At 46.5% G+C, this 15,181-nt stretch overlaps 1 protein-coding gene across 2 annotated transcripts in view; it reads left to right on the top strand.

Moving 5' to 3' along the window:
* The window catches only part of SPRED2 (sprouty related EVH1 domain containing 2), a 117,325-nt gene that overhangs the window by 2,913 nt on the left and 99,231 nt on the right, over positions 1-15,181 (top strand). Inside the window, exon 2 of one of the 2 annotated variants that reach the window (XM_070236294.1) lies at positions 172-834. In XM_070236294.1, coding sequence (XP_070092395.1) covers positions 809-834 — 26 coding nt within the window. In that variant the 5' untranslated portion in view covers positions 172-808. Of the gene's footprint in view, positions 1-35; positions 835-15,181 lie in introns of those variants that run through there. The other variant, XM_023618976.2, reaches the window with a different exon arrangement.

Below are 15,181 nucleotides of genomic sequence, written 5' to 3' on the forward strand. Positions count from 1 at the left end.
ACAGAGGGGGATCCGGAGGCAGGCAGACGCCGAGCAAACAACTCCACTCCACGGCTCCTCCCGGAGTGGAAGCCCGGAGGGAGGGGGGAAAGGAAGACGGGCATGCTCAGTAGGCGGGACAAAGTTTTTTTTTTTTCTCTCTCTCCCTTTTTTTTTTTCGGTCGCAAGTAGGAAGCTTTTTGCACTCCACCACCTCTGGCCGCTGGGAAGACGTCATCGCTTCCGCCCTACTTCCTCCTCCTGTTGGCGGCGGTGAGAATCCAATATGGAGTAAATCGGTGGAGTCGAGAGATGGGGCTCGGACGGGGCGCCCTGCACCGCCTCCCAGGCGCACCTCCCCCGGCCGCCGACCGCTCCCCGGAACCGTGATTGGCCCGGCCCCCCCCTGGGGCGACCCCGGACCGAGCCCCCACCCGCGGCCGGCCATCTCGTCCTCCTCCTCTCAGCAGTCCCCGCCGCTCCACGGCGCGCTTGTTTTTCTCCTCCTCTCCCCACCGCCGTCCCCTGCCCAAATCTCTCCCCCTCCGCCGCTCCCAAGCCCCCGGAGTCCCCGCCCGCCTCGCCCCTAGGCGCTACGGCGCTCACTGCCCCCGCAGCTTGCCTTTGCACCCGTTCCTCCAAACCTCGCCCGGCGCTCCGGTCGCCCTGCTTCCCCTTCTGCCTTCTGCGGCGCCCCCTTCATCTTTAGCCGCTCCCCCCCAACCAAATCAGGCGATCTCCGGAGATGTGAAGAAGGCGGGTGAGCGGACAGGAAGATGAAGGGAGCAAAGCTGCCCGCCGCGGGACAGGCGTCTAGGTGAACAGGAAAATGACCGAAGAAACACACCCGGACGAGTAAGTTTGGCCGCGGAGTGGGACGAGGGTGCCCCGCGGGGACAGCGTGGGGGCCGGGGCTGAGGACGCGGGCGGGGACGCTCGTTGGGTGAACTTGGCGTGGGGTGCAGCGAGTCGCTGGCCTGTGGGGTTTGGGACGCACGATTTCCCCTCTTGTTGAAGTGAGGAGGGGGCAAAAACTGCTGCGGCCGGCAGGGGCGCGCCTTGGGTCGGCGGGCTGGTGGCCGCTGCGGGGGCCAAGGGCGCGCGGGTGACCTCGGGGCGGTCCCCGCTCCCTCTCCAGGGACTCACAAACACCCCTTCCCCCTGAAGTCCTCAGCGGCTGGAGGGGAAGACCTGACACCCCCGCTCCGGTTTCCTGGGGTCGGTGGGTTTTTACATGCTGACTTTGTGACTCTCTCGCCCCGCCGCTAGCCCGCAGTCCCTCCGGGAGCCCACTGGGGCCCAGGCTCCGCCATTTCGTTTTCTTGAATCGCTCTCATTTGCATACCACATTTTCATTCATAAAAAACACGGCAGAGCGAGAGGAGAACTGGGCTTTGGCTGCGCGGGGGTCTGCGTGCGCCCGGGTCCTTGCGCCGCCGGGCGAGCTGGAGCCGCCCGAGGGGTCCCGCGGCGCGTGTGAGTGTGTGTGCACGCGCTGATGGCCCGGGACAGGCGCCCTGCGGGGTCGGGGCAGCTCGGGGGGCGGATCCCAGTCGTGTGCGGCGGGGGCGGACGGGAGCGTGCGGGGCAGCGCGCTGCAGGCCGGTGTGTGTGTGTGTACGTGTGTGTGTGCGCGCGTGCACAGGCTTGCGTGCCCGGCCCGCGGGGAACAATGCTCGGGGCGCTCCGCCTAAGGGGCTCCCGGGCAGACCTGCCACCCGCCGTTGGACGGTGCCTTTCTCCAGCCCCGGGCCCAGGTGCAGCTCTCTCCTGCCTGGCGATCGCCGAGTCGGGTTTGGCTTTCTCCCACCCGCGCCCGAGGCGTTTCCAGTCGCGGGTGCAATGGAAGCAGGGCCGCTGCGCCCGGCGCCTGAGGTCGTCCGCCTCGGTCCGAGCGGTCACCGCACGGCGACTGCCGCCGCTGCTCAGTGGCTGTGCCCGCCACCAGCACTTTTTTTTGTGAATAAGACGCTCTCCTTTATTGTCACATGATATCCCTCCCCTCCTCCCCTGCACATTCATAAATCCGGAGCCGGCCTCGGCTCCTTTCATTCAGAGCTGCCATTAGCCAAGGTAGCGGCGGCGCCGGCTTGGGCGCACAGAGGCGGTCTGCAGCCGCCGGGACGCGCCTGGGAGGGGGGCCCCTCGTGTCTGTGGGGCATCGGGCTGCCAGTGGCCAGCTTCCGAGGCCCCGGGTCTTATGCCCCCGCGAGCATTGAGACTCAGTACAGAGAGGGGAAGTGACTCAGGGCTGGGCGACGGGGAGGGCTTCTCTTGCAGCAGGTGACAGAAAGCTGTTTTCTACTCTAAGAATCTACTTACTTTTTTTCTTTTTGGAATGCCCGTTTCTTCTTTGGCGTCTGCTGTTGCCAGGCTGGATTGGAGGGGGTTGGGAGGGTTGGTGTTGGGGAAAGGGAACTTCTTCTTGTGGGTCCCCAGGGAGTTTTGACTGCAGTAACCCATGGTCTGCTGGACACCCGTAGCTGGATAGGATCCTGCCTGGTGTGCTTGTCGCAGCCGTGCCATCACATCTGCTGGTTTTTCTATTTTAGACATTTTGCTTTGCCTTTGTAGACTGTATCTTCAAATGGTAAAATGAAAACAAGTTGCGCTTGTAAGGCTGAAATATGGAGGGGAAGAGATACGCTGCTGGGCCTTGCCCCCTTCAGAATTGACTAATAAGCAGGTATTTTTATGGTTCCTCGTTTGTCCCTGCACACACAAATAGCAGTAGTAGCAGTGAGGGACGGTAGCCTTTCTCTGGGCTTCCTGCTTCTTGGAGATTGGTTCCGCCACCCTACACTGGGTTCCTTGGCTCCATCTCTTGGGAGTACTGGCCTGGCCCCTCCCTTTTCATGGCAGTACATCCGCTTTGCATCCTACTCTATCTGGTATCCAAAGCAAAAGGATTTCTGGTGGGATCACCAGCAAGAAATAAATCTTCTCTATGCCAGGCTTTCAGAGCAGTTCAGCACGGAAACCCGCTGCCCCCACTGCTGTCAGAAGCCCAGTTGAGACAATGGATGTTTGAGGACAGGTTCTGGTTTCATTTAGAGAATCAGAAAGCTGTGGTGCCTTAGCCCACTGCAGAAATGGCCTTCTCGGCATTACTTTTAATGTAATGACCTTGACGTGAAACATGAAATGCCAGGTAAGACGACGGCCGCATGAGTTGTAAACTGCCGTTTGTGGACACTGTCCATTATATTGTTCAATGTTCTTATGTAATGACCCATCTGAAAAATTCCTTTTAAATGTTTAGTGCCAGGAAGAAGGTTTCTCTCTGAGTTACAGAGCTTGCTGTGATTGCTTTTTTTGTTGTTATTTTGCTACCACTGTCTGGAAGCTCAGAGGTAAAATTATTACTTGATTATGGTAGCCATATTAGTCTAGGTTTTTGTTAGATTTGTTTACCCCTCCTCCATATGAATTTTGGTCTTCATTATCTCTTCTAACGGTTTTATGTTTGAGGTCCCTCAACTACCTTTTGGAAGCAGGCAAGGTGTGTTACATATAAAGAGAATTGGTGACATCGAACTGGAGACCTAAGGGAGGTATATTTGTGCCTTAGGTAAAATAGGTTTTCTTGATAGTCCGTATATATTTAAGGTTTTTATTAAACAATACAGATATTTAAACATCTGTTTAAGCATTTAGCATCAGAATACAATAAATTAGAATCTTGCCACTGGTAAAATTGTGCTTAATTTTAAAAAATAGTAAAATGTTTTGTCTTCTAATGTTCTTTTCCATGTCAATTTAAAACTCCTCTCTAATAAATGTATGGTAATTCAGGAAAGATTGTCTGCTCTTTCCACTGATGGTCCTAAAAACTAGCTCCATATAGAAAATATACAAACCCTTCTTTGATCCCATTTCAGATAGAAATGCACATTAAGATTTACAATTCTACAAATTTATTTTTAAAATTTAAAAAGTAAAGAACATCAAACTATTGAAAGTGGTCTTTTGTACATAGCAATGGAAAAAGTTTTCAAAATCATATGTATTTTGTCTGTATCTTTAAAGCATTTGATCATGGCTATGAATGGTTTGGAAATTTGCAGGTGAAATGAAGAAACCCTTCTCAAGCGAGTGGTAACTCAGGAGCCATTGGGCCATCGGGCTGCCATTCAGCTTTCTATTTTGTTCCTCTCATAAACTCTTCTCTGAAACACACACCTTGCTGAGAATGGATTTGCAGCTTTGCCCTCAGCCATATTTTTCCTAATGTTGAAACATTTCCCGTTTTTAAAAAAGTCTTAAGTATTTTCCTGAATCATTTCAAAGAAATTAGACATCAGAACTCTTATATCTAAATGCTTGAGCTTACTTTCCAAAATACGGGAATATTCTTCCGTGAAACCCCAATATCTTCATCACACTTTACAAAATTAAGAATAATCTCCATGATGTTTTTAACACTCAGTCTTTTATAACAGCTTATTCTAGCCAGGGGCCAATCACAGACCCCGCTTTAAATGTGTCTGTAACATACTTAAGACTCAAGGCATAACCATTTGCTAACTTTCTGATCTAAGGCAAGTTACTTACATATCTCAGCTTGGTGTTATCTGAGTGAATATGATGGGAGTAAATATTACCGATTTCGGGGAGTTGCTGTGAGAATTAAATGAGATACCCTATGTAAAGCTTACAGTCCAGCAAGCATAAAACAGTGTTTGGTGTTGGCTCTTTCCAGGGCCGTGAGATAGGTTTGTTACAGGCTTAGCTTGTCAATTTTCAAATAACCCATTTAATCGATAAAGAAGCTTAAAGTTATTTGCCTAAGACAGCAAAATTTATTCATTTGGCCTTCCTAACAATCCTATGAGGTAGATGGTATCGTTACCCCCATTTATAGATGGGGAAACTGAGGCCCAGAGAGGTTAAGTAACTTTCCCAAGGTCATATTTTTAGTAACTGAAGGAGCTGGGATTTGAGCAGCACAGCAGTCTGGCTCAGGAAAGACTGTTTTTAGCCACTGTGAGGTACCGTCTCAGGAGGGAGAGAGTGGCCAGCCTTAGTCATTCTGACTTCAGAGCTCACACCATGTCTGCCAGTCATGCAGTCCCTGATTCTTCTCAATTGGTGACAATCTGTCATTGCCATAATTTTTTCCACTTCCCTTCCCTTAAAATGCAATGAGGCACATACTGAATTAAAGTGAATTTAAATAAACTTGGACTTGTGAATTCTGTGATACACATTAAGATAATAGGAGGAGTGTGAATTCAGAGTTGGTTATTACTGGAATGTTAGCTCTCCATTCGTTGAAATAACAGTTGTAGAAATTAGACCTGATACAAGTATTGATCCATTTTCTTTGCATTGGCCTTCAAAAGGAGATATGTTTCTGCTGTCCATAAGTAGAATTCGTAAATGTTAAAAACATGGAGTTGACGTTGCAGAACTGGAATCTTGGTCCGTTTATCAGATAATCTTCAAAGCACGACAAAACAAAAAAACTTGGAAAGACCTGAACAAGCTTGTCACTAGAAAATCAGAGTGCTTCCCACATGCACTTACTGTACAGCTGGTTAGGTGGCAGGCCTGGACTAACCTCCATCTGCTGGGTTTGTTTCCAAAGGGATATTAGCAAATGCTACCTTCTGTCTAACTATAGCTGATCCCCCCTGCTTTCTGATTGCTTTAACCAAGAAAATAAGTAAAATGTGAATCACTACGAATACCCAATCTATTCTGCCTTGACAGTCTCCTTACTTGTGCTCCTTAGTCTGGAATTCTTTTCTTCCTTCCTTCCCTTCTTCAAACTAGTGATGTTCTGCTCATTCCCCCCAGCCAGCTTTTCCTTTTGTGAGAGTCCTCCTAGGCTTTCCCCACTCCCACTCTCCAAGTCTAAATTGAAGACTCTTTATAGCATCCCCCCCCCCCCCCCACCAGGGCCGTATGGTGGTTATCACCATTTAGAGTTGGGCTTATACCCCACTATGTTCTGGCCCAGAATATGAGCTTTTTAGATTGATCCAGGGTTACCTCTCAACTGCCTAGTTTTCTAGTTGTTTTCCCAATACCATTGGGCACATTGTGGTTGCCTAATAAATGTCTGTTGAATTAAAAAATGAATTTAATTATTTTAAAATGCTGTTCTCTCCCTGCCGACTGATGCAATAATTACAGTTGTTGTATTTGGTTAACCTAGGGCGTGCATAAGCCGCCTTCTGAGAAACTCCTTGTTGACATGAAGCTGTTGCCGCATTCTGTGGAAATTGGGTGCAGAACTCTCCGGTGGTGGTGGTCTGTGATTGACAACTCAAAACCGTTTTGACTCCAGTCACTCTTGTGGGAACTGGGAAGTAGAAGGTCTTGAGCTCAATAAGCCAGGGCCTGTGTTTCTGCCTCTGCAGAAATCACAATATTCACAATTTGCAGTAGCTGCAGGGTTCTGATGGAGTTCTAACGCTTGAAGTTGGAGACAGCTGTGCTGATGAACTCCAGTATTGGCATAGTTCCTCTAGTGCTGGGCTGAACACAAATATACAATCTGACAGCAGACTCCTCAGAAACTGAAGAAGATGATAATAGAGGCAGAGCAGGAAGTTTTGGTGTGTGTGGTGGTTTGTTTTGGCTTGTTTTCTCTTAAGTAAATTGGGCTGTTTTTCTTAAAGACCCAGTCATATCAATAAGCTCATTGACTATTCTTATAAATGTTTCTTTTTAATCAATATTGAAGGCTAGAACATTGATGATATTTAAAGGCATTTTCTAGGGCTTTTAGTCACTGGAGTAGAAGGAGTATTTTGCACAGGTGCACACAGTGCTCTGTGGAGTGAAATGTGTCTTCTGCATGCTTGCCCTGGGGAGGCATGAAGGCTTGTTATATTACGGCTTGACACGTGTCCCATGTCATGGAGAGGAAGTGAGGCCGGGATCTTAGTAAAATACTTGATATTAACTGGCATAAGAGTTAGATAAATTAAGGAACAACTGTTTTATAATACTCATTTCTCAGGTAATCTTGTCAACAGTATGTTCATGTGTGGCATATCGCACACGTGATAGCAAATTGTGCTTATGTTATTTATGCTGTTCTCAAACGGTAGTTGAAGATTTACTTAAAAATAAAATTTCTCTGTTAACTTGCACTTAGAGCGTAGAGGTGGAGAGATGGATTTTGACGTCCCCCTAGCATTTGGCACTTGTGATTGAAGAGATTAGAACAACACCGGCAGCTTCTGAGATGCGTGGTTCCGGCTCCTCTGTGGACTGAAATAATGATTTTTCAAATCTGGTTGTTTTCATTCTTAAATATATACTGTGTGGCCCATTCATAAATGATTAAAACTTAATTATCAGGTTCAGTTTTAAAATTTTCTTCCCTAGTTCATCTGGTAATGAAATCTTTGTGTTGCCATTTTTATTATTTATTTCTCTTATTTCTTTTTCTCAAGGCATCACTTTGGCTCTGGCCTGCAGGATTGCTTTTTCACATGAGGACTGTTTATTTTGTATTTGCATCCCACCCTCACTGAGAATGCACAGACAAGCTTGGCCCACCGTCCTTCCAGTTGTGGGATCAATGGCTTGTTAACCCGTCTTCCCACAGCCTGGCAGAGGGCTGAGTCTGTAGTAGGCTTTCTGCAAATGTTTATTGATTGGTTAAAATAAATATTCATTAAGTGAAAAGTAGTTTTACCTTATATAAAAATGTAAATGGTCATTCATGTTGTACCTACAACCAAAAGGACTTTGAGGTTGCTTTTTCAAAACTACGAAAAGGGGCAGATTGCCATGATGGTGGTGGAAGAAACATGGACTTTGGGGTCACACCCTGCCTCTGCCCTCTACTGATGAAGGGACCCTGGCAAATGCCCTAAGCCATGAGCCCTGGGTTAATGTAATCCAAGTTCATTCTGCTGCCTACTTCGTAGGCTGTTAAAAAGTGGAGATGAGGTAGCAAAGGGAAAACATGTTAGCGCAGCGCCTGATAAGTCGGGAATTCCATGACAGTCCTCCACCTCTGGTGGAGCTCACATCATGTAGCCAGGGATGATTTATTTTCAGAATTTCCAAGGCAGAGCACATCCATTAACTATTTTAGCCTCACAGCAACCTTTTGAGGCAGGAAATGAGATTCTCCCTTTATGCCTAAGAGAGTTGAAGTGACTTGCTCAAGGGGGTTTGTGGGAGAATTAGAGGCTAGAAGTCATGTTCTTCTTTTCATTTGGCTTTCCAGTCCTGTCCTGATAGGTCCCTCTAGAATAGCACCTTAGTTTTGGTACTTTAATTTCAGTAATGCCCAACTGACAATTGGCCCCTTTGCTCAGTGATCCTAGTTGGCTATGCTTTTTGAGATTTGATGTCTTTTCGTAGCTCTTATTGTCAATGTAATTACCTATAGTAGCATCCTTGGCTCTCTTGCCATCCCTATCTGTGGTTTAGAAATCATATTACGAACAGCGTTCAAATTGTGTCTAAAACAAGGGTCAGTAGGCTTGGTGGGGATGGGTGGGGCTGAGGGCTCTCTTAGGAGTAAGTTGGCTTCTGACTTGTTTTGTCTACTTGCATGCCATGTTGGTGTTTGCATTTTATGTTTCCAGCCAAGGAATAAAGTGGATGCTAGCCCAGAGGTTTAATTTAATCATCAACATCCGAATAATTTTACAGACCTTTTAAGGCTGCATAAGTGTGAATATAGTCTTAATATAGCAATTAAATTTCTCTCCTTTGCTTAATAGGTTAAGTCAAATCTATGATTTTTCTTAGGTTCAAAATTCCAAAACAGGGCTGGCCTGTGGCCGAGTGGTTAAGTTTGCACATTCCGCTTCAGCAACTCAGGGTTTTGCCAGTTCGAATCCTGGGCGCGGACATGGCACTGCTCATCAAGCCGTGCTGAGGCAGCATCCCATATGCCACAACTAGAAGGACCCACAACTGAAAATATACAACCATGTACCAGGGGGCTATAGGGGAAAAAAAAGGAAAAGTAAAATCTTTAAAAAAAAAAAAGATTCCGAAACAGGTCTGCTCTGCCGGGATGGTGTGCACTGGCTCAACGTTACTTACCTCTGGCCCTGGAAGCCGAGTGGCTGCCTTCTCATTACTGTGTGTGTGAACGGATTTCAGTCAGGAGTCTGCTGTTTGTAAACCAGCTTTGAGGCCCTTACCGTCCATCCTTACATGTCTTTTATCCTAAGGAAAATTAGGGGATACTAGATTACAGGTGATCGGTTGGAGTGTGGTGGACTTTGAATCTGAAGAACTTGGCTTTAGAACGTACTTGGACCCTAATTGCCAAGCCATGTATACATTATTTTATTGGATAAAATAAATAACAGTCGGGGTGAGGCTCGAGGAAAGGTAGCAACTAGCTGTTGAGTGGCATTTGCTTGCTGCACCCAAGGTAGCAGACACCTAATCTTCGGGAAAGTCCCAGAGCTGTGACTCAGAAGGAGTCTGCCCTCAGGAGCTTACGTTCCAGGGTGCTGGGCACTTTCGTATGCCTTAAGGGTAGGAGGACAGATCATCTTCATGACTGATTGATTGACTGTCAGAGTTGTTTTCCCTTTCCTTACCCACCTTCTGCAGGGTTCCTCCTGGAGCTGCAGGCATTGGGATTCCCAGATTTGGGGAGGGGGGACTCTTCATACATAGTATTAAAGGAACAACATGCCCATCTCAACACCCTAACAAGTTCTTCAAGTTATTTTTAGGGTGTGTCTGTGTGTGTGTGTTTTATGTGCATGTACATGCGCACTCACACGTGGATGGAATATGTCCAACAGTCAAGCATCCACAAACTACAGGGGAAGAAAAGATGCAGAGAGGTTAAATATCTTGTCTGAGGTCACAGAGCAGGACTTGTTATTTTTAACCCAGGTCCTTTGACTTCAAATCCCATGTCTGTAGAACAACATTATGTATCATAACTTCACAGATCCTCACATTTCTCAATAAAAAAATTTGTGTCCTGTGTGCCAGCTTGGTTTGTATTACTGTGGAGCAAATGAAATTAGAACTCACCTCAAAAGTTGAGATGACATTTCTTCTTTGCATTCCTGTTCAGCTCTGTGGAGTAGGGAACCAGTACCTGCGGAGGTGGCCTTTTCTGTCCTGATATAAAGAGCAGCTCTAGAGATATCTCTTTTGGAAAGAGATCCAGCCTCCTGACCCTTGAGGGAAAGAGTGTGGGAGCAGAACGGACCTGTGGATTCTCCTGGATCTGTGTTTTAGCTTAGCTGTTTTGAGAGGGGATCAAACTTGAATGCACATAGGGTATCACCTGGAAATCTTGTAAAATGAGGATTCTGATTCAATAAGGCTTGAGATTCTGTATTTTTAACAGACTGCCAGGTGCTGCTGATCCATGGACCACGCTTTGACTAGCAAGGGCCCATCTCTGGCTGTGATGATAGTGAGCGCACAGCTGCCAGGTGGTGTCTTCACAGGCGGCTTCACAGGCTTGGCATTTGGAATCTGTTGAAGAAGCTCATTGGCCAAGAAGGTGGTGCTTACACACTGAGAGATGTTATCAGGCACCTGCACTTCCCCATCGGTGGCAGGACTTACAGCTTTGAGGGATAGCTCCATTTCAGATGGTAGTGTGCTGGAAGAATTTTTTCTTATGACTTAAAAATGTTCCTGGTGAATGCCAGGAGGCCCAAAGGATTTGTCACTTAAAAAGAAAATACGAAGTCCCAGCGCTTTGTGTGTAATGTCCCACGGTCAGCTGGCATTCTGCACCTTCCGGACAAATCAGCCTGCCGCCCTGCGAAGCGGGCAGGCTCAGCCCTAGAAGAAATCACAGGAAGTAATTAAACAGAGAAGGTCAGAGAAAGAGGAAGTGGTTGTGTTGTTTCTGATGCGAATAGCATTGTTGTTCCTGGGGATCAAGATGATGATGTTTAAGTCTTCTGGAATGTGACTGCTTGGGGACTTGATTGTATTTAAATTGCAGCCCTTTTAGTTTATTCTGGTAGACAGCAATCTAGTTAGGAAATGAATTGCTTTTAGGTCTTATCAGGAATCCCCACGTGCCTTAGCAGCATCTTAAGCAGGGAGTTGCTTAGAGCTTGGCAAATTGCACTTAGATGAAATGAATGTCAAGATTATTAGAGGTTAATTTTAGGTGTCTGGAGTTCTCCCTAATTCTCCTGATTAAACACTTTAACATAATAGTTTCCTTAATGGGAATAATGATGGAATATTAGCATGCATATTAAACCATTTACCCAAATTTGAATAGGGTTAAAATGCAAATTATCCTTCACTTGTCAGTGCTTACTCTTTAGAGATAATTCCTGGTGAGAGATGGGGAAGAGACTGGAATACGAATCTGAATGGGGCTTTCTACTTGAGGGCGCGTTGCTAGCAAAGCTGAGAATAGACCAGAGGACTGGAGTAAGTGAGAGACCCTTTGTTTGCCCAGAAAAGAGGTACTAAAAATACCAATGCCTGTGGTAGTAATAACTGCACCATGGAGGTAGATGCAATGGGGAATCTGAAACGAGCTGACTGTAGACCCTCTGGTTGTATCTTCATTAGCCTGTCATATTTTTCTTTCAGGGGAAGGTGATAAGAGACTGAAAGTCCCTCCCCAGCATTTAGATAGCCCCTCTGAAGTCTTGGACTGATGCAGCCGCCCAGCAGTTCCCAAACAAGTGCCTGGGAACCCATAAGCACTCCAAGTGTTGTTTGTGAACCGAATGCATAATGTCATATACTCTTTCAGTGTACGTAGCTGCATTTATAGAATAATAAAATACAACCTTGGGGGCTGGCCCCGTGGCCGACTGGTTAAGTTCGCGCGCTCCGCTGCAGGCGGCCCAGTGTTTTGTTGGTTGGAATCCTGGGCGTGGACATGGCACTGCTCATCAAACCACGCTGAGGCAGCTTCCCACATGCCACAACTAGAAGGACCCACAACGAAGAATATACAACTATGTATCGGGGGGCTTTGGGGAGAAGAAGGAAAAAATAAAATCTTTAAAAAAAAATAAATACAACCTTGTTATAATACTGCCAAATTCACACTGAATGTCATCTTTGTCTCAATGTACAGTTATTAAAAAATAACAGCTATAATCCCTGGAGAAGGGGACTAGGCCCCTGAATTTTCTCCCTCTGAGTACTAGAAAGTTGGGAATCATTGCTGTGACCCTCATTCTGGAGCTAAGAACCCAAGTGTGGTCATTCTGTAGGGGGCGCATATACAGAGGTGGGTGGCAGGTGTGAGGGAAAGCGGAGGACCAGTTGAATTGGAGGTAGATGGGGGAGTTGGACATGAGTCAGGACATCGCCCTACAGACTTGGCATAAGGTTGGGTTTTCTCATAAAGGTGGGGAGCTAGGGGCATTTGTCTTCTCCGTGTTCTAGCTCTTCCCTCTTTCCACTCTAGTAGTCGGCATTTTTAGAACACCTGTGCTGTGCAACTCACCCTCTATTTATCGTGGAAAAGAGGATACACCCAACACTAGAAGCTCTTGAAAGGATACCAGGTAGCAAAGAAGATGGGTGCTGTTGCCATGTGTAAGTTCTGGGAGTCAGGAAACATAGGTTCCCATTCCCTCCTTGCCACTAACCTGCTGTGTGACCTTAGGCAAGACGTCGAGCTTCTTAGTCTGGACTCAGCTGTCTTGTCACTAAAATAAAAGGACTGAATAATATCAGAATATTGAAGAACTCTTCTAGTTCCAAACATTGCAAGGGGAGTTCATATTTAAAAAAACTTTTATTCTTATTTACAAGTATAATATTCTTTTTTTAAAAATAGAGACAAATGCAAAGAAGAAATTAAAATACCTCTTGCTGTACCAGCCAGGAGAGAGTTCACTTTCAACAAGGTGGGATTGAGTTTTAGAGGACTCAGATGAGGATGGGGGTGGTGCTTGGGGGGAGAGGGCGGGTCTGGCAAGTTGGGGAAGGAGGCATCTTCTGCCAAAGGTTCTTCCCCAGGCAGGGAAACTACCTCTGTATTTATGCTGGGGGAGCTCAGAGAGAGAGCTGCTCCAGTCGGCTGAGGCTAAATTTGGGAGGTTCTTGTGTGTCAGGCTAACAAAGTGGGTATTTGGGCTTTTGTTCTTTAGGTAGAATGGAATTGTTTAAGGTTTGAAGCAAAGAACTGATGAAGTGGCATATTGGTAAATTCAAACTAGATAGAGGGTGCAAGGCTTTCGAAAAAGGCCACTAGTAATTGAGGCTCCACCATATGTGGGCAGGGCTTTTCTCTCTGGCTTTAATAAAATGCAGTAGGCATTGCTATAGAAACCTTTGTTCCAAAGAGGTTGTCCTTATGTTTATTGGAAGATGGTCAAGGGGGCTGTGAGATTCAGAACAAAATTAACCAGCTTCCTTTGTAGATCACACTTACAGCCTGGAAATAACCCAAGTGAGGGTTTTTGTTTTTGTTTCTTTTTAGTATTGTGACTTCTGCAGGAACACAGCACTGGTCAAGTGGAATTGCCCCTGTGAAGTGGAGAATACATTGCCCTTTCTCAATTGAGTAAAATGGTTGCAACTTGACCATAAAATTGTGGAACTGGGGAGGATCTTAGGAAAATACCAGCTCAGCTCCCTTCTTTTACACATAAATTGCAGTCTAGAGAGGTCGAGTGACAAACCCAAGGTCGCACATCTAGTTGGTGTTTTGGGATATGTCAGTGAACAGATGTCATCTGGCCTTTGTTCCTGTCCTGTTGTGGGTGCTGTGTTAAATATGTATGACAATTGCTACCCTCTAATTGAACTGTCAGGAGACAGGAAAAAGATGGTGGAAACATGTTCAGTTCAGATAAATGTGGCCCGTGTTGATGGTCAACCATCAACATTGAATAGATTGCTAGCCTTGGTCATCCCCTGTATAAGGTTGAGATAGATGAGCTTGCCAAGCCCAGTTCCTGTGTAGCTCTCCTGCCAATGGCAGACAGGGGTCCCGAGGTATGGCTTCCACCTGTCATGTTCCACGGACAGGAGGGTAGAGAGTGGAGGCAGAGGAGGACGTCCTTCAGCTCGCCATCCTAGGAGAGAGGAGAAGATGAGCCCTTAGATGAAAAATTGAAATACACATGATGTTCCAAGGTTTTTGCACCTGGGCACCAGCAAGAACGTTGATGAAACATTACCTGTGCTTGTCCTTCCTCCCCAGCTCCAGTGCCTTCTGTTCTCCCCATGTGTTTGCTTTTGATGTTAACTGCCAAGACGGTGTGGTCATAGACAGCAGGAAGTAATATTTGATCTGCACATCTCCTGGGGTGGGGCTCGGTCGGTGGCAGGATGGGAAGGGTGGCGGTTTGGGTACATGAGTGTGAGAATTCCGCACGCCTCTAAACCAACAGATGCTGTTAAGCAAGAGTGGAAGGGAAAAGTTGACCAGCTGGTCATATAAGGAAAATTTTTTATGATAGCTTTTTACTCTTAAGTTTTTATAAGGCTGCTGCCGCATAGGTTAATTCCTGATAAAGTTGGGATTATCCTTGGTACTGAATCACACAGCCAAGGGCATGTAGAAACCTAGACTTGAGGAAGAGTGAAAATAATACCCACACCAAGACACACTATCCCTGGGAGCTGGGAGGACACACCCACTTTGCTGTGGTGAGACTTGATCCATTTCCCAATCCTGCTTTGAAACTGTAGTTTTCAGTCAGGACTCCCGTTGCGATAACAAGATTCATGCTGTTTGTGTAGGGTAGGAAATTTGTTTTTTGCTTTTTTTTTTTTTAGGAAATTTGTATTTTTTAAGAATTTCCTTCCTTTGGGGTTCTATACCCCACCCCCCCCGGCCTTTTGTTTTGCTTTATTAATCCCCATCAGCTGGGCAGGCTTCTTACAGAGTAAAGAATTCCTTGTCAGCCTAAAGGTTCCGAGCTCCCCATCCCAGTGCTTCTGGATCATCCAAAGAGTCAGGGCAGTTTGGTTATAAGTGATTTACCTGCAGCTCCCTCCTTCCACGTTCCTCTTGTTCTGCATTGGGCAGTACAGCAGTGATCAAGAGAATTAGACAGGTGTGGTCCACCCTCCACCCCTGGCATATAGCCTGAAATGGAACCCATCCCCCCAACTGTCCTAACAAGGACAGTTTATCAATATAAGAGGCCCCGAGGTGGGGGATGTCTGGGGGTGGTTTGGGATGCTATTGAGGACACAACACCCTTCCATCTTTCCACTCTTACCTCCCTTCTCCCTAGACTAACTGAATTAGAATTTCATCCCCACCCTGTGTGTTAGTATTTTAACAAATCCG

Source organism: Equus caballus, chromosome 15 (genome assembly GCF_041296265.1).
Source record: "Equus caballus isolate H_3958 breed thoroughbred chromosome 15, TB-T2T, whole genome shotgun sequence".
Taxonomy (NCBI): Eukaryota; Metazoa; Chordata; class Mammalia; order Perissodactyla; family Equidae; genus Equus; species Equus caballus.